We start from the raw sequence: 24,307 nt of genomic DNA, 5'->3' as shown, positions 1-24,307 counted from the left end.
CCACTTACAAGTGTGTAATATGAAATATAGTGCAAAAATTTGAAAGGCAAAGCTGTTTTGTTTTTTTTCTCCATGATTTATGGGTGCCAAGAAAGCATCTGTTTCTGGCTCAAGAAAATCATGGTGGAGGGGGAAAGGGTGGGGTTCCCATATTGGCTCTTTAATGAGCCATGCAGATAATTTATAATGCACCAAAAATTAAGCCTTGGGATTCATGCCCCGCCTTTTAATTGAATAGTTATTTTTTTCTTAAAATTCTGTACAGCACTATGGGCCTCTTCTATTAAACTGTGCAAGCAGTTTTCTAGCACGTGGAGCCGCGCTGAATGACCCGCGCTGCTCCCGACGCACATAGAGTTCTTATGAGCGTCGGGAGCAGTGTGGGCCATTCAGCGCAGCTCTCTGCGCTAAAAACTGCTAGCACAGTTTAATAGAATAGGGGGTATATTTCACCTTACTTGTCTTTTTGAGTTGACTTTGACACAGGCTATTTTGAGGGGTTTAATTTATTAATGAACTTACTGATTCTAACCATAGTAAGACTTTACTGAAAAATACCGTACTTACACAGGACCAGGACATTTTTTAGGTGGATCCATACGCCCTCCACTGGTAACAAACTCTAGCACTTCCTGATTAGTTTTACATGGGTAGGGCATATAGCCCAGAGAGAAGATTTCCCATAGGAGCACACCAAATGACCTGCCGTAAGAACAGACAGACATTAAGCCTTAGTCTCTGCGTTAAAATCCATTGCATCCTTGCCCCCATCCTAAGGAAAGTACATAGAAGGCATTTTTATGCAAAAGAATGATATAGAACAGAATCTCGTTTAGACAATAGACCAGCATCACTTGAGAGAATATTGGGCCCAATAATCAGCATTTTACTGACCACCATCAGTGCTAAACTTGGAAATTCAATGCTGGGCCATGTCTGTGCACCGGCATTGAATGTCCAGATTTGCAGAGCCGAGAATATTAAGCACTTAACCAGTTATGGGTTACATAAAGATAGGACTGACTTCTACGTAGTCCTATTTATGTGGTTAACCTGATCGGTTAAATTCTGAATATCAGTATTTCTAGTGCAAAAGGCATATGAGTCTTGAACATCTGGGTTTTATCCTCCATTGGTCGTGAGACCCTGCAGAAGGCATCAGTCACATTCTTTACCCCACCTTCACCTCCTTTTTCAGTGGGCTGTGCCCCAGCTCATCAGTCTTTTCCATCTGCAAGTGAGACTGAAGGTGTCTTTTTGATCTCTGAGATCATCTCTTTTTATTTATTTAATTTTTTAAAAATCTGGATTTTGAGGCTTTCGGTGCTGCAAAGGTTCCCAGCAATCCTGGGCAGCTCTGGCTGCGAGAAGACAGACTTTTGGCCAAGAGGTCTGTCGCTAGCAGGATTCCCGCTTGTACAGGGCACCTGCCTAGCTGGCCTGCACTAGTCGTTTTTTTCGGCTCAGGAACTGTTCCCTTGGGAGCTCTGCTCGCTCCAGATTCATCCTCCAGAGCTTGAGCACAGGCTATGTGACCCTGAATTAGCCCTCATGGCTTTAGCGGATACCAGCTGCATTTCTCCTCCCTCGCCTCCCTCCTCCCTGCGTTTCTCCTTCCTCACCACGAGAGGCACATCCTGTAGGCAATCAGCTGGCGCCAGTGCCTCTCCTTCTCTCTGTGCATCTTCCTGTCCGGCACCCCCACTGGCTGCTCAGGACCCATACGGAAGGCCTTCGTGCATGGGATGTCAACATGATGACATCACACATGCATGTGATGTCACCACATCAACGTATGCATACTTCTAGATGCCTCGAGTTGTGGCCACTATGTTTAGTGTGCTGTGGTTTGACAAAGTTTGCAAGACACTGTCTAGAGGCTGAGTTGGATTTAGTGGCAGTCACAGAGACATGATTCACAGAGAACCATGACTAGGATTTAGTTATACCGGGCTATAATCTGTTCAGGAAAGACAGGGTAGGAAGAAAAGGAGGGGTGGTGGCATTATATGTTAAAGATCATATTAAAGCCACAAAATTGCAGGATCTACAAGGTAAGAGGAAGAGGCACCATGGGTCAATCTGTTCTGCTGTAGCAGTGACTCACTGTGGAGCCAGCTAGCTTGCTTTAATCACTAGCACTGCTGGCAGACTATGAAAGGTAAGAACGAAGGAGGGGATACTGGACCATGGTGGCCGGTGGTGGTGGATCTGATCTGATCTAAGGAGGTAAGGGGACCTGCATTAACACGCATTAAAATTTTTAACACATTCTAAATAGTTAACGCATTAATCGTGTTATTAATGCGTTAAATACGCAGCCCTAATAATTTCTAAATTCAAAATAGCATTTGTATTAATAGGAAATACATCCCTCCTCCCCTCCTTCTCCCACCCCCCATATTCAGCCTGTAGCAGTCTTCTATTTTTTTTTTTTTTTTTTTTTTTTAACAGCTACTATGGATTTTTTTAATGCTCAGATGTTCAGTTTTGGGTGGTACCCAGATTCTGGGTATAAAGCAGCCATGAATGCATATCCGAGTACCAACAATATTTGGACTAGTACCTGGATAAAGTTAGAACAGCTTTTTTGCTGGTGTTAACTTTATCCAGATAGTTACCTGGTTAGTGGATTGAGTAATATTGCTAACTGGGTAAATCCCAGCTCCACCTCATCTCTGCTCCCAGACTTTCCTGATAACACAGGGGCAGATATTGATAATTTTCATCTGCACTATCAGTATAATGCCACTAAAAATGCATTTATTTGAGTATTAGCTACTCTTACACCGATAAGTGCCTCTGCATATGCTCCTAGGTATATAAATCACTGAAATAAATGCATAACACAGAATATTTCTTGATTATTTTTGCTTCTGAGCTCAAACTGTTTCTGTAGACAGTTCAAGATATCTGAGAAACATATCTAAGATTTGGTCTAGCCATTGCTGCCTGCTTGTGAAACAAAATTCCTCCTTGCTGCAGAAAAGGGCTTGGACGCTTCCTTTCTACTGTAGTTTCTGACTTCAGACCCACCTGTGTAATGACCTAACACAACTGGGGATAAAAAATTTTCAGTGATTACCAAGTGTCTGTTTTTGAAGTGAAGACTCCCTCTAGGAAGGCCTCTGGGGGCATCCATTTGACAGGAAGCATGGCTCTTCCCCCTTTGCGGTAGTAGCTTGCTCTTGAGTACAAACACAAAGAAAAACTTATTCTGAAATTTTATTCCACCCCAACAGAACAAGCCTTATTAAAAGCATTTCCTAGTAGTTGGAGAGATATAGCAATTATTAATAGCAATACTTAAAGAAGCACTGGGAAGACTGATTGGACTGTGAAGGTCTTTATCTGCCATCATTTACTACGTTACATTGCAACCTGCCTCCAATTGTAATATTAGAATCAACTCCTAGGAAGAGGAGATAATTTTCGCAGTTTTACAGCTTCTCCATTTTCTCAGCAGAAGTATGATCCAAGATTACCCCTTACCGTATTTCCTTTCTTTTTTTTTTTTTTGGTATCAATAAATTTTTATTGAAAAAAATTTGAACAAAATCAACAAACATCCCATTCAGGACCATCAAACAGTATACAGAAAGCACAATCAAAATACAAGGTCCACCACCCACATCACTCCCACCAAAAATTCCCTCCCAACAAATGACAAAATACCCCCAGCAAAACCCCCCCCCCCTCAACAATACAAGAACCAAACCTCCCCAAACCGCACCCCGCTCCCTCCAACCCCCATCCATCCACTTGTTCCTCCCCTGCTAAAGAAAACATCCAACACCCCCCTCCCTGCCCGCTCAAAAATCCACCAATACTCAACCCCTACGTTTGCCAAAAATTAAATCCCAGTCTCTGTGATGCACATCAAAATATCCATGTTGTTTAGCAGTTACACATTCCATATGCAATAAAGACCCCACCCTATCCTTCCAGTCCCCTTCGGTAGGCACCACTGGCTTTTTCCAATAAGAGGCTAACAAACATTTGGTTACAGAAAAACCCAAACGAAGGAGCTTTCTACGCCACCAGACATCCCTCAGGTTAGTAAGACCCAATAAACAAGTCTGTGGAGTAAGCGAAACCCACTCTCCCAACCAGGCAGTCAAACATCCAGTAATCATAACCCAATAGGGTCTGACCCTAGCACAATCCCACCAGACATGGAAAAAGGTCCCTCCCCCCTCCCCACATCTCCAACAAATATTGGGTACATTAGGAAACATATAAAAGAGCCGGAGTATAGTACCAGTGAGATACAATTTTATATGCATTCTCCTGAACCAACCCACACACTGACGCTTTACGTATTTCAGAACATATTATGTCCCATTGACTTTCCGACAGTCTAAACCCTAAATCCACCTCCCACTTATCCCAATAAGAAAAAATAGGTTTAGTCCAGCCCCAAAGAAAAGAATACCGGATAGAAATTGGGCGAGGTACCCTCCCCAATAATAACCATAAACTTTCCACTTGTTCCCGACCCCCCCGGAGAATCAACCAACCACTCCTGGGCCTGGATATAATGTCTAAGTTGTAAGTAATAAAAAAAATCACCAGGAGGCAAAGAGTACCTCTTTTGCAAAACATCAAAGGGAAGAATCTCATGACCCTGCATTACATCCCGAAAAACCTGAATCCCCCTCCTCTCCCACCTAGCAAAAATCCCAGAGGAACCTCCCACTGGAAAAGTTGATTCATGACATATAGCCGCCAAAGAAGAGGTCCCCCTCCCCATCCCCACTGCCTCCTCATCGATCCCCACAAAATAATTAAATGCTTAAGAAAAGGATTCTCCATCTCCCGCAACCAAACCCCAGTTGACAAAGAACTCCATATCCAGTCTCGCAGAGGCTGCTGCCCAACCCAAAATTGTTCCATCTGCACTCCCAAATTAACCCCCTCCAAAGACCATTCCAAAATAAAACGAAGCTGAGCCGCCTGATAATACCAGAGGAGATTCAGTACTGCCCTCCCACTCTGTTCTCTATGGGCCCATATAACCCTTTTAGTTAACCAAGAAACTTTATTTCTCCAAATGAACCTGGAGAAGATTCTCTGCAAGCTTACCAAAAGGCCCCCGGGAAGGGGAATAGGCAGCATTTGAAATAGAAACAACAACCGGGGGAGGATATTCATTTTCAACACCGCTATTCTTCCCCACCACGACAACCACAGCCCCTTCCACTGCTGAAGATCTCGTCTCACCTATACCAACAGCGGTCCATAATTAGCTGAATAAAGTTGAATCAAATCCTTAGTAATCTGAATGCCAAGATATCTAAATTTCTCCCCTGCCAGTCGAAAAGGAAAGCCCCGTAAAATCCCCCTTTCTACCCCCTCTTCCAAATTGACACCCATCAATTCTGTCTTATCCATATTAACTGTAAACCCTGCTAAGCCCCCATACAGTCTAAAAATATCCAAAATAATAGGAAGAGTACCCCCCGGGTCCCGAATATACAACAGAATGTCATCTGCAAAAAGTGCAATGCGATGTTCATATGCCCCCACCCTAACCCCCTGCAAACCAGGATGCATACGGATCGCCTCTGCAAGAGGGGACAACGGGCACCTCTTCCGATGTCAAAAAATTCAGTATAAGACCCATTTATTTTAATACATGCCTTAGGCCGAGCATACAGGGCTTGTACCCACCTACAGAATACCGGGCCTAAGCCTACTTTGACCATAACAGTCCAAAGAAAGTCCCAAATGACCCTATCAAAGGCCTTCTCTGTGTCAATAGCCAGTACTGCTATTCCCCTTGTAATCGCTGGGCCTCCCAGATCACATGCAAAGTATGACGCACATTATCGCGCACCTGACGCCGGTATATAAATCCCGCCTGATCTACATGAATAAGCTGGGGTAAAATACGAGCCAACTGCAGAGCCAACACCTTAATAATCTTAACATCTACATTTAAAAGGGAGATAGGTCTAGAAGCCCCACAATTTGTCGCCTCCTTTCCCAGCTTAGGTAAGATAGTAATACCGGCATCACCCATAGAGCCCGATAATGGGCTACCAGTACGAACCCCATTCGCCACTCTAGCCAATAAGACACTCAGTGTGTCCTGGGACTTTTTATAAAACAGACCAGAGAACCCATCGAGTCCAGGCACCTTTCCAGGTTTTAAGCCCCTCGCACCTGGGACTCAGAAAATGGTTCCTCCAATCTATCATATTCCGGCTGGGACACCCTGGGTAAAGCCAAGCCATCCAAAAAATCACCAAGATGGTCCAATGGTCTAGGCACCCCTTTATATAAATCAGCATAATAATTCAAAAAACAGGTCTGTATATCAGAATCCGTGCGAGATATCCTCCCACCACTCCCTTTAATTTCCAGGATCATATGGACTGATCTACGCTTGCACAGGAATCTCGCCAACTGAGCCCCAGATTTGTTTCCATATTCAAAAAGACTCTGTTTCAATCTGGCTCTCATGACAGCGACATCCTCCAACTGAAATTGCTGTAATTCTCGACGGACATCCCTCAATTTACAGTCCACTGCTGGATCCAACGTGTCCTTATGAGATAACTCCAAGCGCAACAACTCTTCCTCAAATATAAGGTCCGTTCCCCTCTACATCTCTTTTTCCTCGCTCCCCATTTAATCAATACTCCCCGCACAACTGCCTTCAGGGCATCCCAAAGAATCCCATCCTCTACCTCTCCCGTATCATTTTCAACCAAATACCGGTTAATGGTAAATCGAACCTCCTCCAGCACCTTGGGATCCCCCAACAACAATTCATTTAATCTCCAAAAAGTATTCCCTTTCTGCTTTCCAAACCCCTTCCAGGACATCCAAACCGGGGCATTATCAGATATCTGAATACCCTCAGTTATTGCCTCCCCCATTTCCCCCCACAAATTCCGATGAGCCCATATCCGTATTTCCTTTCTTACATTAGCAGAAGATATGTTCCCTCTCTCCCTGAGCATGAGTCCACTTTTTCTGTATCATGTAAAAGCCTGAGTATCAACACCTTTTTTTAAAAATACTTACCCTCAACAGCTGCTCTACATAACCAGTTAGACGTGATATTGTCTGCTAACCAGTTAAGCACATTCAGCAAAATGGCTGTCCTAATTTTATTTGCCAAGCTAACTAGATACCAATCTGAATATCAGTATCAGAGTCCAGACATGTCCCGACATTCAATTTTCAGGCTTAATTCAGCCTATGGCTGTCCATGGCTTAAAAACTATTGAATTCTATGGGCCGAATATCAGATATTTTCATCAGTGCTTATCAGTCTTCTTGTGACAATGACCCTATGATCACAGCCAAATAAAATTGTGTGACCCCCCCAGGTGTAGAATAATGATACATCTATGGAGAACCTACCCAGGTTGTGACCTCAAATGCAGGTTTTGCGGCCCCATTTGGGGTCTCAACCCACAGTTTGTTAGGCTCTACTCTACACCTTCTTCCTAGGAAGAAAAGTCAGGATTGCATTGGACATTCAGTCCTCTGCCCCCTTACCTGTAAATATCACGAGCCATTCCAAAGTCACCAATTTTGGCCACACGATCCTTCCCACTACAAGTCAAGAGGCAATTCCTGGCTGCTATGTCCCTAAATGTAAAAAGAACACAGAATAGTCTGTCTGTCTTGAGATTTATGTCTGGCCTATTCTCTCCTACTTTGCTTGATATTGAATGTAAAGGGTTATACAGTATGTAAATGAAATACATATGAATATCCAAACTCAGAATATGTGAAAAAAAATAAAAATATCAGCAGTAAACACTTTCACAACGATTTAGTGGAAGGCAAGAGCATAATTCAATATGAGCTAAAAAGAGCCCCCATGGGGAGGAAAAGCCTCAGATAAAACCCTCCCACCACCACAACAGTGGCTAAGGTGTTCAGGCAGAGAACCTCATCGGCATAAATAAATAAATAGGTGGTGAAGTTTAATGGCTAGTTCAAACTCTGACTCAAAACCGTCACCCAAAGTGACTTGAAATTTATCTTTTGTTCGTAAGCTCGGTCGGAACACCAACGATGGCCAGCGTTTCAGTGCTGCCTCAGGGTGTGACCTCCGATCGAGAGCTTTCAGAAACGAACATGCTAACCCGTGTTTCAATGCACAAATGATGCACATATGAGACAGTCTCTTCTTGACAGAGCTTAAAATTTAATTGAGACTTGACAAACATAACGATCTATAGATGAATCTGTGAGATTTTTTCAGTTTATTGCAAATTACAATGATATCAGTTTGAATGTTTGAATTGCGATGCACAATAACTAAATATCACATAGCAAGAAAAAAATAACATCCTCTTAGTCAATATACAAAGTTCCCTGTATCAAAAATAGCGCAATCTCATCCAGACAATTTCCACAATCCACAAAAAAAACCCTAAAGACCTCTAAGGTCCTTTCAAGGGTCACCCCTGGATCACACAGAGACATACTTGCACATTCCCATTTTTTTCCAGCCCACTGCAAACATTTGCGGTTTTATGTTCTGGGACAGCATTACTAGTTCTTGGCCCTGCCCTTTGAGCTGCCTACAATGCTACAATGATTTTCACCAAGGTGATGGTAGTTGTGGTAGCTTACCCTCGGCAGATGGGTCTCCAGGTGCACCCTTATTTGGATGGATGGCTGATTAGAGCTCCCTTGTTGGCCGAGGGACGCCACACGTTAGAGCAGGTGCTGTAGGTGCTGGAAGATCTGGGCTGGATTGTCAACTTCGGAGGGGGGAAAAAGAATCATCTGACACACATGCATGCACTCGAATACCTGGGAGTTCTTTTCAACACAGTAGCCTCTCTACCAGTAGCCCGCAGGCAGAAACTGTGTGCTCAGATTTCTTCCCTTCTGGAGTAGCCGGCTCCTTTGGCATGGGATTATCTTCAGGTTCTGGGATCAATGGTTGCCATGCTGTATATGATTCCTTGGGTGAGGGTACTCATGCGTCTTCTGCCACATGTTTCGCTCTCTCATCGGGCTCCACACAGGGGTGCCTTGCAGACTAGTCTACCTTGGACTCTGGAAGCCTGATGGCTTCTCCCACAATTGCTCCGCAGGGGGCGTTCCACTATGCGCTGCTTCCTGGATCGTGGTGATGACAGATGCCAGCCTTCGGGGCAGGGATGCTCATTGCAATCAATGTCCTGTTCAGGGATGTCAGACACCCTCTCAGTGAAAGTGGTCAATCGACCAGTTGGAGCTCAGTCATTCGACTAGTTTTGCCGCGATTACAGAAGACACTGGAGGGCCCAGCAGTTTGGGTCTATTCCAATAATGCGACAACAATAGCCTCTGTCACTAGTCAGGGAGGAACCAAGAGCACTTCTCTGGCTCAGGAAGCTCGTCTTCTTTTTATTGGACGGAGAATCATATCCTAGTGCTGATAGCAGCGCATATGGCAGGAGTAGATGGCGTTCAAACAGACTTCCTAAGCAGACAGACTCTGGATCCAGGCGAGTGGGTTCTGTCCCCAGAGGTGTTCCAAGCAATAGTGGGGTGCTGAGGAGGATCCCACTTTGACCTCATGGCCATGGATGGAAACAAGTAAGCAAATTGCTTTTTCAGTCGAAGATCCGAGCCCGGAAGCAAAGGGCTCAATACTCTGGTGCAGCCATGGCCTCCGGAGATTCTCCTATATGTTTTTCCTCCTTGGTCGATGTTCAGCCTTTGGAGGATCGCAGCTCATCCGGGCTGTGTCATTCGGGTGGCTCCAGATTGGCCCTGCAAACCATAGTACACAGATCTGATGCATCTGCACAGAGATAGCAGCCTTTGGCTGAGAGCCTCTCTGACACTAAGGCCTTCCTACATTGGTGTGCCCAGGATCAGGTCGACCCTTATTCAGCTCCAATCTCGCTGTTTCTCGCCTTTCTTCAGACTAGTTTGGATAAAGGCTTCTCTTTGGGTCCCAGTGGCTGAGCTCTCCTGTTTTAGATCCCGGGAGTGTCGGTTTTCCTTGGCATTGTATCCTGATGGTGCTAGATTCGTGAAGGGGGCTCTTCGTGTCTGACCGCTGGTTGAGCACCCTTTCCTTTCCTTGTTTCTTAACTTGGTATTGTCTAGACTTACTAAGGCTCCTTTTGAGCTCCTTCGAGATGCTTCCCTCTTGGCCTTGACGCTCAAGACCGTTTTTTTATGGTCACCATTACTTTGGCGCATTGTGTGTCAGAACTGCATGCTTTGTCTGGCACGAACCCTTTCCTCCGTATTTCGGAGATGGGAGTTCCCCTTCAGACAGTTCCTTCCTTCTTGCTGAAAGTGGTTTCGGTTTTCCATGACAATCAGGATGTGTGTTTGCCTGCCTTTTAACCAACAGGTTCCAAGTCACAGGACCACCTGTTGAAGAAACTGGATGTGTGCAAAGTTCTTCTGCGTTCCTTGGAGGTCACCAGTGAGTTTCATTTCTCTGACCATTTGTTTGTGCTAACTCATTCTGATAAACAGGATACTTCTGCTTCCAAGGCCATGATTTCCAGATGGATCCGTAAGGCCTTTCGCCAGCTTACATTCTTGCAGGAAAAAATTGATATGTCTTCTTTTTAGGGGACTGTCAGGCTCCCGGATGGACTTTCCAAAACCTGGCATTTGTCCAAGTTTTGGAAAGCCCCTACAAGCTCTGGCCACATCTGATATTACACGCATGCTCCAGGCCCTCCAGACATGGCTGGAGCTCCTCGCAAAGAGAGGAAGCTTTCTGGGGGTGGGGGTGGGGCTGGAGGGCGGGACTGGGTGGGGCTGGAGGTGGAACCAGGCAGGGCTGGAGATGGAACTGGAACTGGGCGGGGGCAGGGGCAGAATGGGGCGGAGCTAGAGGCAGAATGGGGCAGGGTTATGTGTCCAGGGTTTTTTAAAAAAAAATATGATAACCCTATATGCTGCTGCCACAGCAGCAGCCATCTGAATATTGACCGGTTCAAATCTACATCAAAGAACATTGCCCCAGTTCTCTACCTCCCTTTCTATGAATAAAACTGCCTTCCAATGCTCCCTCCCCCACAGCCTTCCCATTGGCTGGATTCTATTTATAGTCTATGCTGCCGGTTATCCTACAAATATGCAGGGGAGGCCCACTCACACAGTGGGGAGGATGGGATATCTGCACATAGAGGTTTTAAATTTAAAAACTAAATGGTCATGACTTATTAGCCATCTTTCACCTTCTGGATATTAGTACAAATATCTATTATATTAAAAAAAAAAAAAAAAAAGCCAGTCAGTTGTCAATGCTAATCTTCTGATTCCTGATCACATCTGACAGGCCTCCCTCTAACCTTTGGCCCTAGGTATGTTGCAAATGCCTTAATGAAGCCCTGCTCATGGAAACAGATACCAGTATACACAGTATACATAGCAATCTATAGGAAATAAGTACAATTCAGTCTGAAAGTTTCAGAGTAGAAATAACAAGATAAATACTGTATATCTCTGAATAAAATTCAGTACATCACAGCTAAGGAATTATTTGTAATGTATATCTATGGTGTGTTCTATGTATGTTATAAGAGCTGGGGTTATTTGTGTAGTAGCGAGTGAGGGGGGTTAGTTTTGGGGTTGGGGACAGTTCGTGCTATGTTGGGGTAGTTTTGGAGATTGAGCATTTTGCGGGTTGGTGGATCAGTTGCAAGGCAATTCTGCAGTAAGAAATAAATTTTGCAATCTTTGCTGCTGCATCACAGAGGACCAGAAGCCCTAGTTATTACATTACATTAGTGATTTCTATTCCGCCATTACCTTGTGGTTCAAGGTGGATTACAAAAGGAGTTATCTGGCCATTTCCAGAGGAATTAAAGAGTAGAGCGGGTTGCTTCAGGAAATTGGAACGATTCTTGCGGTGTTAGTTTGTCTTCAAGGATTTCTTGAATAGCAGGGTTTTTATTTCTTTTCTGAATGATTTGTTATAGAAATAAAAACACTCAAACCTGTGGATGAAGTGATTCTCCTCTAGGTATTTGCAGCCACAGGCAATATCACGAGCCATGTTCAGTAGGTCCTGCATGATTAGGGTAGAGGGCTGCTTCTGGGATAAAGGGAAAAGAAAAACCAGAGGTATCAGGTAAGAGACATGATAATGAGAAATCAAAAAGACAGAGCTAGAAATAAGAAAGGGAGATACTTTAGGGGTGAAGTGGGAAACAGATTTTTCTTTTAAGGTTAAAATGTAGCTCAAAATGAAATAGATTTTTTGTCTGTACAGGATATACTTTTTATTGAGAGAAAGTTTATTTAAATAGTTTAGAAACATTGAATTGTGGGCTGGGAACGCTTGGAATCAGCAATTTCTCTATGCAAGCTGATATAATTTGGGGGGAGGAGCCAGCAAGCTAAAAACCGTGAATAATCGAAACCACGATTGCTGAAACCACGAATACAGTACAGTACTTTTAGTTAAGTATTTTAAACACTGACTAATGTATTCTGAAGTATGTACTGTGTATCTGGACCAGTGTTTCTTACCAAGAAAGAGGAAGAAAAAAATCTCTTATTTTCTCTGGGTTTATTCCCAGCTACTTCATGCAAATCCACTCAGTCAGCTGGTTCTCTGTTTGTTGCCCTAGATCCTCCCCAACTTCCCCACACTTTCTTTCATTGGTCATTGATTTGATCCACCAGGGCCAGTTCAGGTGCATTAGACACCCTAGAGGGCTGATGCAGAAAGCCACTGTGGGTAGCTGCATGCTTTTAATGCCCTTATATATACCCTGCCCATTGTATCCCAGGATGTATCATGTAGAGCAGGGTGCCACCATTTTCTAGATGGTGGTACCTGAGGCAGGAGCAAGTGAGCTTTGTCATTTCAGGGTCAGGGGTCTGGAGAGCTTCCAAAAGGGGTCAAGGGGCAGGTGGATACTACTAGACACCAAGGAGTTTATTTAATTCAGGGAGGAATGCTACTAGTAGACACCAGGGAGGCTTGAATCATGCAGGGAAAGGGGTTAGGGAGTTCCCTAGACACCAGGGAGGTTTGAGTCATGTGGGGAAGAGGGTCAGGTCGGGGGGAAGGGGGTGCCACAATTTTTTTTGTTGATGGGGAGGCCCATGTCAAAACATGTGAGCAGTTGGTTTTTGTTTTTTTTAATGTCTTCCTACTTGTTAGTGCATGAGCCTATCAACGCTTACACAGTGACAGATGGGATGATATTTTTCAATGAGCCGCGGATTATTGCTCCATAAAGCAGTCCTTGATTTCATCAAGGAATTTTATCTCCCTCCCTAATTTCTACATCTGTCTGTTCATTGTGGTCAGGTGGATGGTAATATACACCTGTCACTATTATTTTCTCCTTTACACATAGAATTTCTATCCATAAGGATTCCAAGGTGTATTTTCTGTCCTGTAAAACTTTTAACCTATTTGACTCAAGGCCCTCTTTAACATATAACAAACACTACCTCTCACCCAATTCAATCTACCCTATTACCGCAATATAATTTGTACCCTGGTATGACAGTATCCCATTGGCTATCTTCCTTCCACCAGGTCTCAGTGATACCTATGATATCTATTTTTTCATGTAGTGCAATATATACTAACTCTCTTATCTTATTTTTTTAAGCTTCTAGCATTTGCATACAGACACTTCAAACAATATTTTTTATTCTATTAGCAAATTACTCAGCAGTTGACAGTGATAATTTGCAGTCTTTCAAATTTGTCTGATCTTTATTTAAATGTATCTAGTCTACTATGGCCTTTATTACACCCTCACTGTCAGAATCTGTTTTCCCTATTATGGTGATATCCTTCAAAGATACCTTGTTCCAAACCATGTGCTTATGAGAGACGGTCAGCCTTCCTTCAATTTCTAGTTCTGGCTTTATCTCCTTTTTACATTATACTTTGAAATATAACATTTTGCTTCATATACAGTATATCTGTTTATATAGACATATATAAATAATAAAGCTATTTACCAGAAACTGCCATCCTAGGTGACCACCTAGTTTGCCTAATAGTTAAGTCAGCCCCAATATCCTTCTCATCCCCAAATAACATTGGTTTACTCTCTCCTTCTCTTGGTTGGTTTCCATCTTAACTCACTCAAATCCCTTCTGTATTGGTCCCCTGATTACTATCCTAGATTCCCACCACCTTATCTCTCTCCTTGATCCTTGGCTTGATCTCCCATATCCTCCTCACCGCCCTCCCACCCACCTAACATTTTTTTTCTCTTTCTCTGTTGGTTTCCAGCTAACTCACTCAGATCTTCTCTGTTGCTTTTTTGCTTGCTCTCCTAGATCCTTCTCCACTCCTCTTTCTCTCCTTGGTCTATGGTTTGATATTTATTATTCCCTCATAAACATTTTCCCTCTTGTTGATCCCTGACTTCTTGGTTTGCACACCCAGGTATTCCCTCTGTTTTTACTCTCAGCACCCTCTGCAAGCTACCCATTCAGTTTCAACTATCAGAATATCAGAAGCTTATGCCTTCAGTTAATGCCAACAGTCAGAGGATGGTCAGAATACACTGAGCCAACCATTCTTCTCTTGGATAATAATCTCTTTTTCTCAGCTTGAGCAAGAAGAGTTTTGATAAACAGTTGAATCTCTGGATATTTCTCATGGCCAATTCAATAATCAGAAATGTTCCCATAAGTGACACTAACCCCCTCCTTTACAATGTTGTGCTAGCGTTTTTAGTGCCATCAGCCACCCAGACATGGCACCATAGAATTCCTATGAGCGTCCAAGCTGTTACTGCTGTGGCTGGCGCTAAAAACACTAGCATGGCTTTGTAAAGGAGGATGTAAATTAAGTAAGGAAAAGAGGTAAGAGATTTTTTTAGCTTACCTCACGAGGTCGGTTCTGCCTGAGGAAACTTTTCATGTCACCACCAGCCATGAGTTCCAAGAGGATGAATCGTGGTAGCATCTGGAGACTCACGCCAATGCACTGCACGATGTTCTGGTGACTGAATTTACTAAATCCAACAAAATAGAAACCTCATTACCCAAAAAAAGAACAAGTCCTGACTGAGCAGTAGCTTTTACATATCAAGGGCCCCTTTTACAAAGCCATGGAAGCGATTCCCCGCGGCAAATGCACCAAATCTTATGGGATTTGGTGCATTTGCTAAGGGAGAAGTGCTACTGCAGCTTTGTAAAAGGGGCCCCAAAAGCAGAAAGAAAACAAATAAGGTTGACGCACTAACTGCATTTACTGGCTGTCCAACCCTCAGTACCTCCTGCTTGCTGCAGAAGTTGAATTTACAGTGAATAGGAGGTAGAGAATGTAAGAACATAAGAACTGCCACTGCTGGGTCAGACCAGTGGTCCATCGTGCCCAGCAGTCCGCTCACGCGGTGGCCCTTAGATCAAAGACCAGCGCCCTAACTGAGACTAGCCCTACCTGGTTCAGCAGGAACTTGTCCAACTTTGTCTTGAATCCCTGGAGGGTGTTTTCCCCTATAACAGCCTCTGGAAGAGCGTTCCAGTTTTCTACCACTCTCTGGGTGAAGAACTTCCTTACGTTTGTATGTAATCTATCCCCTTTCAACTTTAGAAAGCACAGTGGAATGTACCAACACTGAGAAATGTTCTTGATGGAATAGTGATCTGACCTTCCTCAACATGCACAGACATGCACAGGAATTTATCTGTTCATGAAATGTAAGTGATGAGTCCAAGATGACACCCAGGACTTTAGATGAAAAATCTATATGTAGTGAGATACCTGTTTTCAATGTGACAGAGGAAGGGAGGTTTTCTAATCTTGGCCCAATCCAAAGCAAATTGATTTTAAAAATATTTCAATGTAACTTCATCGAGTGTCCCCTAGTCTTTGTAATTTTTGATGGAGTGAAAAATCAATCCACTTGTACCCGTTCTACTCCACTCAGGATTATGTAGACTTCAATCTTATCTCCCCTTAGCCGTCTCTTTTCCAAACTGAAGAGCCCTAACCGTTTTAGTCTTTTTTCATAGAGAGGAGTTCTATCCCCTTTACCATCTTGGTCGCTCTTCTTTGAACCTTTTCTAGCGCTACTATATCTTTCTTGAGATAAGGAGACCAGAATTGAACGCAATACTCCAGATGAGGTTGCACCATGGAGCGATACAGAGGCATTATGACATTCTTAGTCTTGTTAACCATCCCTTTTTTAATAATTCCCAGCATTCTGTTTGCTTTTTTAGCCGCCACCACACATTGGGTGGAAGGTTTCATCGTATTGTCTACAATAACACCCAGATCCTTTTCTTGGGCGCTAACCCCCAAGGTGGACCCTAGCATCCGGTAACTGTGATTCAGGTTATCAAACATTTATACATTTTATATTATCTTTAAATTATCAAACATTTATACATTTGTTCATGTACACTTGTAGTTATTTTTATCTTCATTTGTTAGGACCCCTGATGAAGGCGTGTTAACTGAAACAAGGACCGTGTCAGGTTCCTTGGTTTGTAAAAAGGTGGTGACATTAACCACAATTAACAATCGATATAATAAATATAGCCTACATCTTGTACACTCGTCTGCAGTTTCCTTTGTTATTGTCTCTTCCTCATTGCAGATTGTATTGGATTTTCTTTTTTGTTTGTAGAGAATTACTCTCTACATGGATATTGCCTGAGCAATTCCAGCATTTTCCTGCCATGTAATAATTTTAATATTGATGGTTGGAAGGATTATACATTATACATTAACCAGCTGTCAGGAAAGGTATAATTCACTCCTTTCTAATCAGGCTCCCACTTGGGGCTGGTTCAAGGTATTGATTTCCTCTTCATGGCATGAATTACAATGAAACTCACCTGATAATCAGAGCCTCCATCAGGAAGTCCATCTCATCCTGCTCACAGCTGATTTCAGGCAAAGTCTGTTAAACATAAGAAAGGCCATGATCAGTCAAACTGAAATCCTTTGAGCCCAGCATCCTTTCTCTCACAGTGGCCAGTCCGGGTTGCAAGTATCCAGCAGATTCTCAAAAAAATAGATATATTTCTCATAGTTTGATTCCAAGGATGAAATAGGCTGTTATCAGTAAGAGACCAAAAACACACAGGATCTTTCCAATATACTATTTTTCCATAGGTTAAACAAAGGTGAAAATGATGGCCTGAATAAAAAGAAAGAGCTCTGTGTAATGAAGTTTGCCAGCAGATGGCATCTGTCTACCTACAAGACTCAGGATAGCAGCAGGCTGACTGCTGTAACAGGACAATTTATTGAAGAAGGTGAGCTGTGGATTAGAGTGAAACGCAAAGACATCTATTGTGTGGGTTTCATTGATATAATGAGTGATGAGGAGAAAGCAAATGTGCTGAACAAATACTTCTGTTCTGTGTTCACAGAAGAAAATCCTGGAGAAGGACCGAGATTGTCTGGCAAAGTTACACGAGAAAATGGAGTAGATTCTGCGCCGTTCACGGAGGAGGGTGTTTATGAGCAACTTGAAAAACTGAAGGTGGACAAAGCGATGGGACCAAATGGGATCCATCCCAGGATAACTAAGGGAGCTCAGAGAGGTTCTGGCGAGTCCTATTAAAGACTTGTTCAACAAATCTCTGGAGACGGGAGTGATTCCTGGGGATTGGAGGAGAGCGGATGTGGTCCCTATTCATAAAAGTGGTCACGGGGACGAAGCAGGAAACTACAGGCCAGTGAGCCTCACTTCAGTTATTGGAAAAATAATGGAAGTGTTGCTGAAAGAAAGGATAGTGTACTTCCTTGAATCTAATGGGTTACAGGATCCGAGGCAACATGGCTTTACAAAAGGTAAATCGTGCCAAACGAACCTGATTGAATTATTTGATTGGGTGACCAGAGAGCTGGATCGAGGACTAGATGTAATTTACTTGGATTTCAGCAAAACCTTTGATACAGTTCCTCATAGGAGGCTGTTGAACAAACTTGAAGGGCTGAAGTTAGGACCCAAAGTGGTGAACTGGGTCAGAAACTGGCTGTTGGACAGACGCCAGAGGGTGGTGGTTAATGGAAGTTGCTCGAAGGAAGGAAAGGTGACAGGGTTCGGTGCTGGGGCCAATCCTGTTCAATATGTATGTGAGTGACATTGCTGAAGGGTTAGAAGGAAAAGTGTGCCTTTTTGCAGATGATACCAAGATTTGTAACAGAGTAGACACTGAAGAGGGAGTGGAAAATATGAAAAAGGATCTGCAAAAGTTAGAGGAATGGTCTAATGCCTGGCAACTAAAATTCAATGCAAAGTAATGCATTTGGGGATTAATAATAGGAAGGAACCGTATATGCTGGGAGGAGAGAAGCTGATATGCACGGACGGGGAGAGGGACCTTGGGGTGATAGTGTCCGAAGATCTAAAGGCGAAAAAACAGTGTGACAAGGCAGTGGCTGCTGCCAGAAGGATGCTGGGCTGTATAAAGAGAGGCGTGGTCAGTAGAAGGAAGAAGGTATTGATGCCCCTGTACAGGTCATTGGTGAGGCCCCACGTGGAGTATTGTGTTCAGTTTTGGAGACCGTATCTGGCGAAAGACGTAAGAAGACTTGAGGCGGTCCAGAGGAGGGCGACGAAAATGATAGGAGGCTTGCGATAGAAGACGTATGAGGAGAGATTGGAACCCTGAATATGTATACCCTAGAGCAGCGATGGCGAACCTATGGCACGAGTGCCAACTGTGGCACGTGAAGGCCTTGCAGCTAGCACGCGCAGGGCCGCCATCAGGGCAGTACTACCAGGGGGTGCACAGGAGAGAGAGCTGAACGGGGACGATGGGGGACCCGCGGGGTTAAATATAACTCAAGCCTCGAGGCTTGTCTTCTACTCCGACTGCCCTGCCGCTCACACAGCCGATCGGAAATCTTCCCCGACGTCAGCGCTGACGTCGGAGGGAGGGGTTAAGCAAAGCCCGCCCTCCGACGTCAGCGCTGAAGTCGGGGAAGATTTCCGATCGGCTATGTGTGCGCGGCGGGACAGGCAGGAAATAGAAGACAAGCCTACGCGGCTCGAGCTACATTTTGCTGAGAAAGTTGCTAAGATGGGCTGGGAGACAAACGGGGAACACAAAAGGGGGAAGGAGTGCGTTTTGGACACAAGGCATGAACTTGGGAGAAAGGAAGGGAGGGAAAGAGATGCTGAGGTGGGGGAGGGAATGGGTTTTTGGACACAGAAGGCATGAACTTGGGAGAGAGGAAGGGAGGGAAAGAGATGCTGAGGTGGGGGATGGAATGGGTTTTTGGACACAGAAAGCATGAACTTGGGAGAGAGGAAAGGAGGGAAAGAGATGCTGAGGTGGGGGAGGGAATGGGTTTTTGGACACAGAAAGCATGAACTTGGGAGAGAGGAAGGGAGGGAAAGAGATGCTGAGGTGGGGGAGGGAATGGGTTTTTGCACACAGAAGGCATGGACTTGGGAGAGAGGAAAGGAGGGAAAGAGATTCTGAGGTGGGGGAGGGAATGGGTTTTTGGACACAGAAGGCATGAACTTGGGAGAGAGGAAAGGAGGGAAAGAGATGCTGAGGTGGGGGAGGGAATGGGTTTTTGCACACTGAAGGCATGGACTTGGGAGAGAGGAAGGGAGGGAAAGAGATGCTGAGGTGGGGGAGGGAATGGGTTTTTGCACACAGAAAGCATGGACTTGGGAGAGAGGAAGGGAGGGAAAGAGATGCTGAGGTGGGGGAGGGAATGGGTTTTTGGACACAGAAGGCATGCACTTGGGAGAGAGGAAAGGAGGGAAAGAGATGCTGAGGTGGGGGAGGGAATGGGTTTTTGCACACTGAAGGCATGGACTTGGGAGAGAGGAAGGGAGGGAAAGAGATGCTGAGGTGGGGGAGGGAATGGGTTTTTGGACACAGAAGGCATGAACTTGGGAGAGAGGAAGGGAGGGAAAGAGATGCTGAGGTGGGGGATGGAATGGGTTTTTGGACACAGAAAAGCATGGACTTGGGAGAGAGGAAGGGAGGGAAAGAGATGCTGAGGTGGGGGAGGGAATGGGTTTTTGGACACAAGGCATGGACTTGGGAGAGAGGAAGGGAGGGAAATAGATGCTGAGGTGGGGAAGGGAATGTGTTTTTGGACACAGAAGGCATGGACTTGGGAGAGAGGAAAGGAGGGAAAGAGATGCTGAGGTGGGGGAGGGAATGTGTTTTTGGACACAGAAGGCAAGGACTTGGGAGAGAGGAAGGGAGGGAAAGAGATGGTTGTTTACACGGGGAATAGAAGAAAGGAGAATTTTTGGTAATAGGGAGGGAGTGAGGTACAGACAGTGGCATACCAAGGTGGGGGTGGGGTGGTCTGCCCCGGTTTTACGCCCCAAGGGGGTGCACAGCTGGCCACCCTCCAGTGTTCTCCCTAGGCTGGCAAACTGCGTCTATTTAGCCACTTGAGTGCCACCACCGCCATTGGGAACAGGCCGGTGCCAAGTTCTCCCTGCTTTTCCCTGTGGGGCCGACCAACTCTCACCACCCACGTCAATTCTGATGTCGGAGTGGACGTTCTGGGCCAGCCAATCGCTGCCTGGCTGGCCCAGAACGTCCTCTCCGATGTTAGAATTGACGTCGAGTGGCGAGAGTTGGTCGGCCCCGTGGGGAAGAGAAGCAGGGTGAACTCGGCGCCGACCTGTTACCGGTAGCGGCAGTGGCAGCCTATTCCCCAGTGGCGGTGGCAGCATTTTCCCAATGGTGGTGGCATAGGGGAGGGCAAGGAGAAAGAAAGAAAGGGGGGGACAGGGAGCCAAAAAAAAAAAAAAGAAAGAGGGCTGGGTGAAACAAAGAAAAATGGGGCACGGAGAGAGAGAGAAAGACAGACATACAGAATGAAAGGGGGTATGGAGAGAGAGAAAAAGAAAGAAGGGGGCAGGGTGAAACAAAGAAAAAGTTTGGGGAGGGAATGAGGTCTGGAGGAGAGAAAGCATACAGGAGGCTGAAAAAAGGGAAGAAATATTGGATGCACAGTCAGAAGAATAAAGTGCAACCAGAGACTGATAAAATTACCAAAGGTAGGAAAATGATTTTATTTTCAATTTAGTGATCAAAATGTGTCCGTTTTGAGAATTTATATATGCTGTCTATATTTTGCACTATGGCCCCCTTTTACTAAACCGCAATAGCGTTTTTTAGCGCAGGGAGCCTATGAGCTTCAAGAGCAGCGTGGGGCATTCAGTGCAGGTCCCTGCGCTAAATCCGCTATCGCGGTTTAGTAAAAAGGGAGGGGGAATATTTGTCTATTTTTGTATAGTTGTTACTGAGGTGACATTGCATAAAGTCATCTGCCTTGACCTCTTTGAAAACCCGCGGAATATAAATGATAATTAACATTTTCTCTGCGTACAGCGTGCTTTGTGTTTTTAAAATTTTATTGTTGGTAGATCATTTTGACTTGGCCACAAAGGTAAGGGGGAGGGAGGGGAGCTGCTGAAAGAGTCTACCTTGACGTGGTTGCAGGCTTACAAATCTTTTGGTCAAAGAGTGCGGCGACAGAAAAAAGTATGTGTGTATTCGGCCCATGAATGAAATCATTAAAACATTATAAATTGCCAATAAATTGAAATGAAAACCAAAGGATTGTGAATCAAATTGATTCTCTGACAATACAAAGATTCCAACCTTTAAAAATGATGTTACATAGTTCAGGCAACTTTATAAAGAGTTTTTAGATACTAAAATCTTGTTATTAAGGTTTAATTGACATGCTGGCACTTTGAGGAAATTCTTTGGTTTTGTGCGGCAGTTTGGGCACTCGGGCTCAAAAAGGTTAGCCATCACTGCCCTAGAGGAAAGGAGAGACAGGGGAGATATGATTCAGATGTTCAAATACTTGAAGGGTATTAACGTAGAACAAAATCTTTTCCAGAGAAAGGAAAATGGTAAAACCAGAGGACATAATTTGAGGTTGAGGGGTGGTAGATTCAGGGGCAATGTTAGGAAATTCTACTTTACAGAGAGGGTAGTGGATGCCTGGAATGCGCTCCCGAGAGAGGTGGTGGAGAGTAAAACTGTGACTGAGTTCAAAGAAGCGTGGGATGAACACAGAAGATTTAGAATCAGAAAATAATATTAAATATTGAACTAGGCCAGTTACTGGGCAGACTTGCACGGTCTGTGTCTGTGTATGGCCGTTTGGTGGAGGATGGGCAGGGGAGGGCTTCAATGGCTGGGAGGGTGTAGATGGGCTGGAGTAAGTCTTAACAGAGATTTTGGCAGTTGGAACCCAAGCACAGTACCGGGTAAAGCTTTGGATTCTTGCCCAGAAATAGCTAAGAAGAAGAAAAAAAAAAAAAAATTTAAATTGAATCAGGTTGGGCAGACTGGATGGACCATTCGGGTCTTTATCTGCCGTCATCTACTATGTTACTATGTAACTATGAAGTAAAACTACTTTATAAACTTTTTCTGTTTGCTTGGAGGGAGCTAATGGATGACAGGATGTGTTGTCAGTTCCAGTATGATTGACAGGAGGCGCTATTGAACTGATTACAGAATAAATAGCAGCATTGGTAGTAATAACAATAACAACTATATAGCATCCATAATTGTTAATCCAATGCCTTCAGAATCTTTGCATATTTCATTTGTTTTTCAAAAAGAAAAAAAATAAGCAAGTCAAAATTAGCTTCCTATTTTAGAACAAATGTCCAAGGCAGAAGAGTGTGCATTATTTATCTAATTGAGGGTCATAGTTTGCCTGCTTACTTTGGGGGACAAAGAGTAAGGAAGTCCTATTAGCAGTGGAAGAATGGGAGACCAATATAGCATTTGTATTAATAATATTACTGCCCACCCCGCAAACTATACATTTAAGGGCTATACATTTAAGAAAGTGTGTGAAGCTTTTGCACTGACTCCCCCCTCCCCCACCACTCCGCAGCAAGAGTGAAACAAAGTGCAGCTTGTCGTGTGAACTGTCAGCTCTGCTGTTCACCTGCTGTGGATTGTACCATTTGGCTTCAGGATAAAGTTTGGGAGGGGTAGAAATAGCAGGAACCACTTTGGTCCAGTTCTGTGGCAGAAGTCGAATTTAACTCGTACCAACTAGAGAATTATGGCAAACTGGGACCCTAGACACTGGCCAACACAATATCTATCCACTTTTTGCTCATTCAACTTGACCTGTCATAGTGGCTCCAAAGTGTAGTTTAGCTACGATCACACAAAAAAATTACTCCCACAAAGTCAGTTTTTGTGCAAATGTGGCAATATATGCACACAAATGGTCTGTTATAAAATTCCAACTGATGTAAAAGTACAGGGATTGATGTCATGAGCACCCATTGCCACTAGGTATGTAGAGGGCCATCATTTTGAGGTGGCCAAATCAGGGCTGTGGAGTTGGAGTTAATTAAAATGTATCAAAACATGTAGATGTCGTATAGCATAAAAGACAGACCACCCCCCTCCCACCCCAGGAGCAGGCCCTACACACAGCTCCATCTCCAGGGACAACTGACCGGCTCCCCCCAAAGAAGCGCAGAGTAATAGTCATCGGGGATTCCATGCTGAGGGGTACCGAGGGACCAATTTGCAGACAGGATATGCAATCTGGGGAGGTCTGCTGTCTGCCTGGAGCCAGGATACGAGATGTCACCGCCAGTCTGGATAGACTACTCTCGCTCCGAGACCACTTTCCTATGCTTCTTGTCCACATAGGAACCAACGACACTGCCAGGAACACACCGGAGACCATCACCAGAGACTTTAGAGCATTGGGTGAGAGGCTGAAGCGGACAGGAACGCAGGTGGTTTTCTCATCGATCCTCCCAGTTAGAGGCAAGGGAAGAGCCAGAGATGAACGTATCCTGAGGATGAACAAGTGGCTACAGGGATGGTGCCGGATTATGAACTTCAGATTCCTAAACCATGGGGAAGTGCTATGAGGACTTCAGGGACCAGACGGACTCCATCTGACCAGTAGGGGTAAGAACGTCTTCGGACACCGACTAGCTCGCCTGCTTCACAGGGCTTTAAACTAGGTAAGTCGGGGGAGGGTACCCATTCACATATTAGTGCAGAAAGGAATTATCCTGATGAGGTGAGTCGAAACTCCGCTTCCATGTCCAAGGTAAGTACCCATATTGCAAACAGTTCTTTAGGAGTAACACCGACTCGGGTAGGATACGCCTCACAGGGACTTAGCAAACACAAGATATGGAGGGCCATGTATGTCAATGCACACAGTTTAGGTAACAAAATTCTAGAATTGGAAGCTGAAATAAGGAATGCCGACCTAGATGTGGTGGCAATATCTGAAACTTGGTTCACGGACTCACATGGGTGGGATATGGCTATACCGGGCTACAATCTACTTCGTCAGGACAGAGAGGGCAGGTTAGGAGGGGGGGGTAGCTCTATACATTAAAGAGGACATCAAAACCACCAGGAT

General features: G+C 44.5%; 1 protein-coding gene across 5 annotated transcripts in view; it reads right to left on the bottom strand.

Annotated features, from left to right (window-relative positions):
• The window catches only part of LTK (leukocyte receptor tyrosine kinase), a 257,225-nt gene that overhangs the window by 15,661 nt on the left and 217,257 nt on the right, over positions 1-24,307 (bottom strand). For 4 of the 5 annotated variants that reach the window (XM_033953192.1, XM_033953194.1, XM_033953195.1 and 1 more), the window contains 6 exons: positions 16,771-16,835; positions 14,807-14,936; positions 11,937-12,034; positions 7,516-7,608; positions 3,086-3,187; positions 568-702 (listed from right to left, as the gene is read on the bottom strand). In XM_033953192.1, the coding sequence (XP_033809083.1) occupies positions 568-702; positions 3,086-3,187; positions 7,516-7,608; positions 11,937-12,034; positions 14,807-14,936; positions 16,771-16,835 (623 nt within the window). The remainder of the gene's footprint in view (positions 1-567; positions 703-3,085; positions 3,188-7,515; positions 7,609-11,936; positions 12,035-14,806; positions 14,937-16,770; positions 16,836-24,307) is intronic. The other variant, XM_033953193.1, reaches the window with a different exon arrangement.

The sequence above is a fragment of the Geotrypetes seraphini genome, chromosome 7 (genome assembly GCF_902459505.1).
Source record: "Geotrypetes seraphini chromosome 7, aGeoSer1.1, whole genome shotgun sequence".
NCBI classification, from domain to species: domain Eukaryota; kingdom Metazoa; phylum Chordata; class Amphibia; order Gymnophiona; family Dermophiidae; genus Geotrypetes; species Geotrypetes seraphini.
This window is presented reverse-complemented; position numbering and strand designations above follow the sequence as displayed.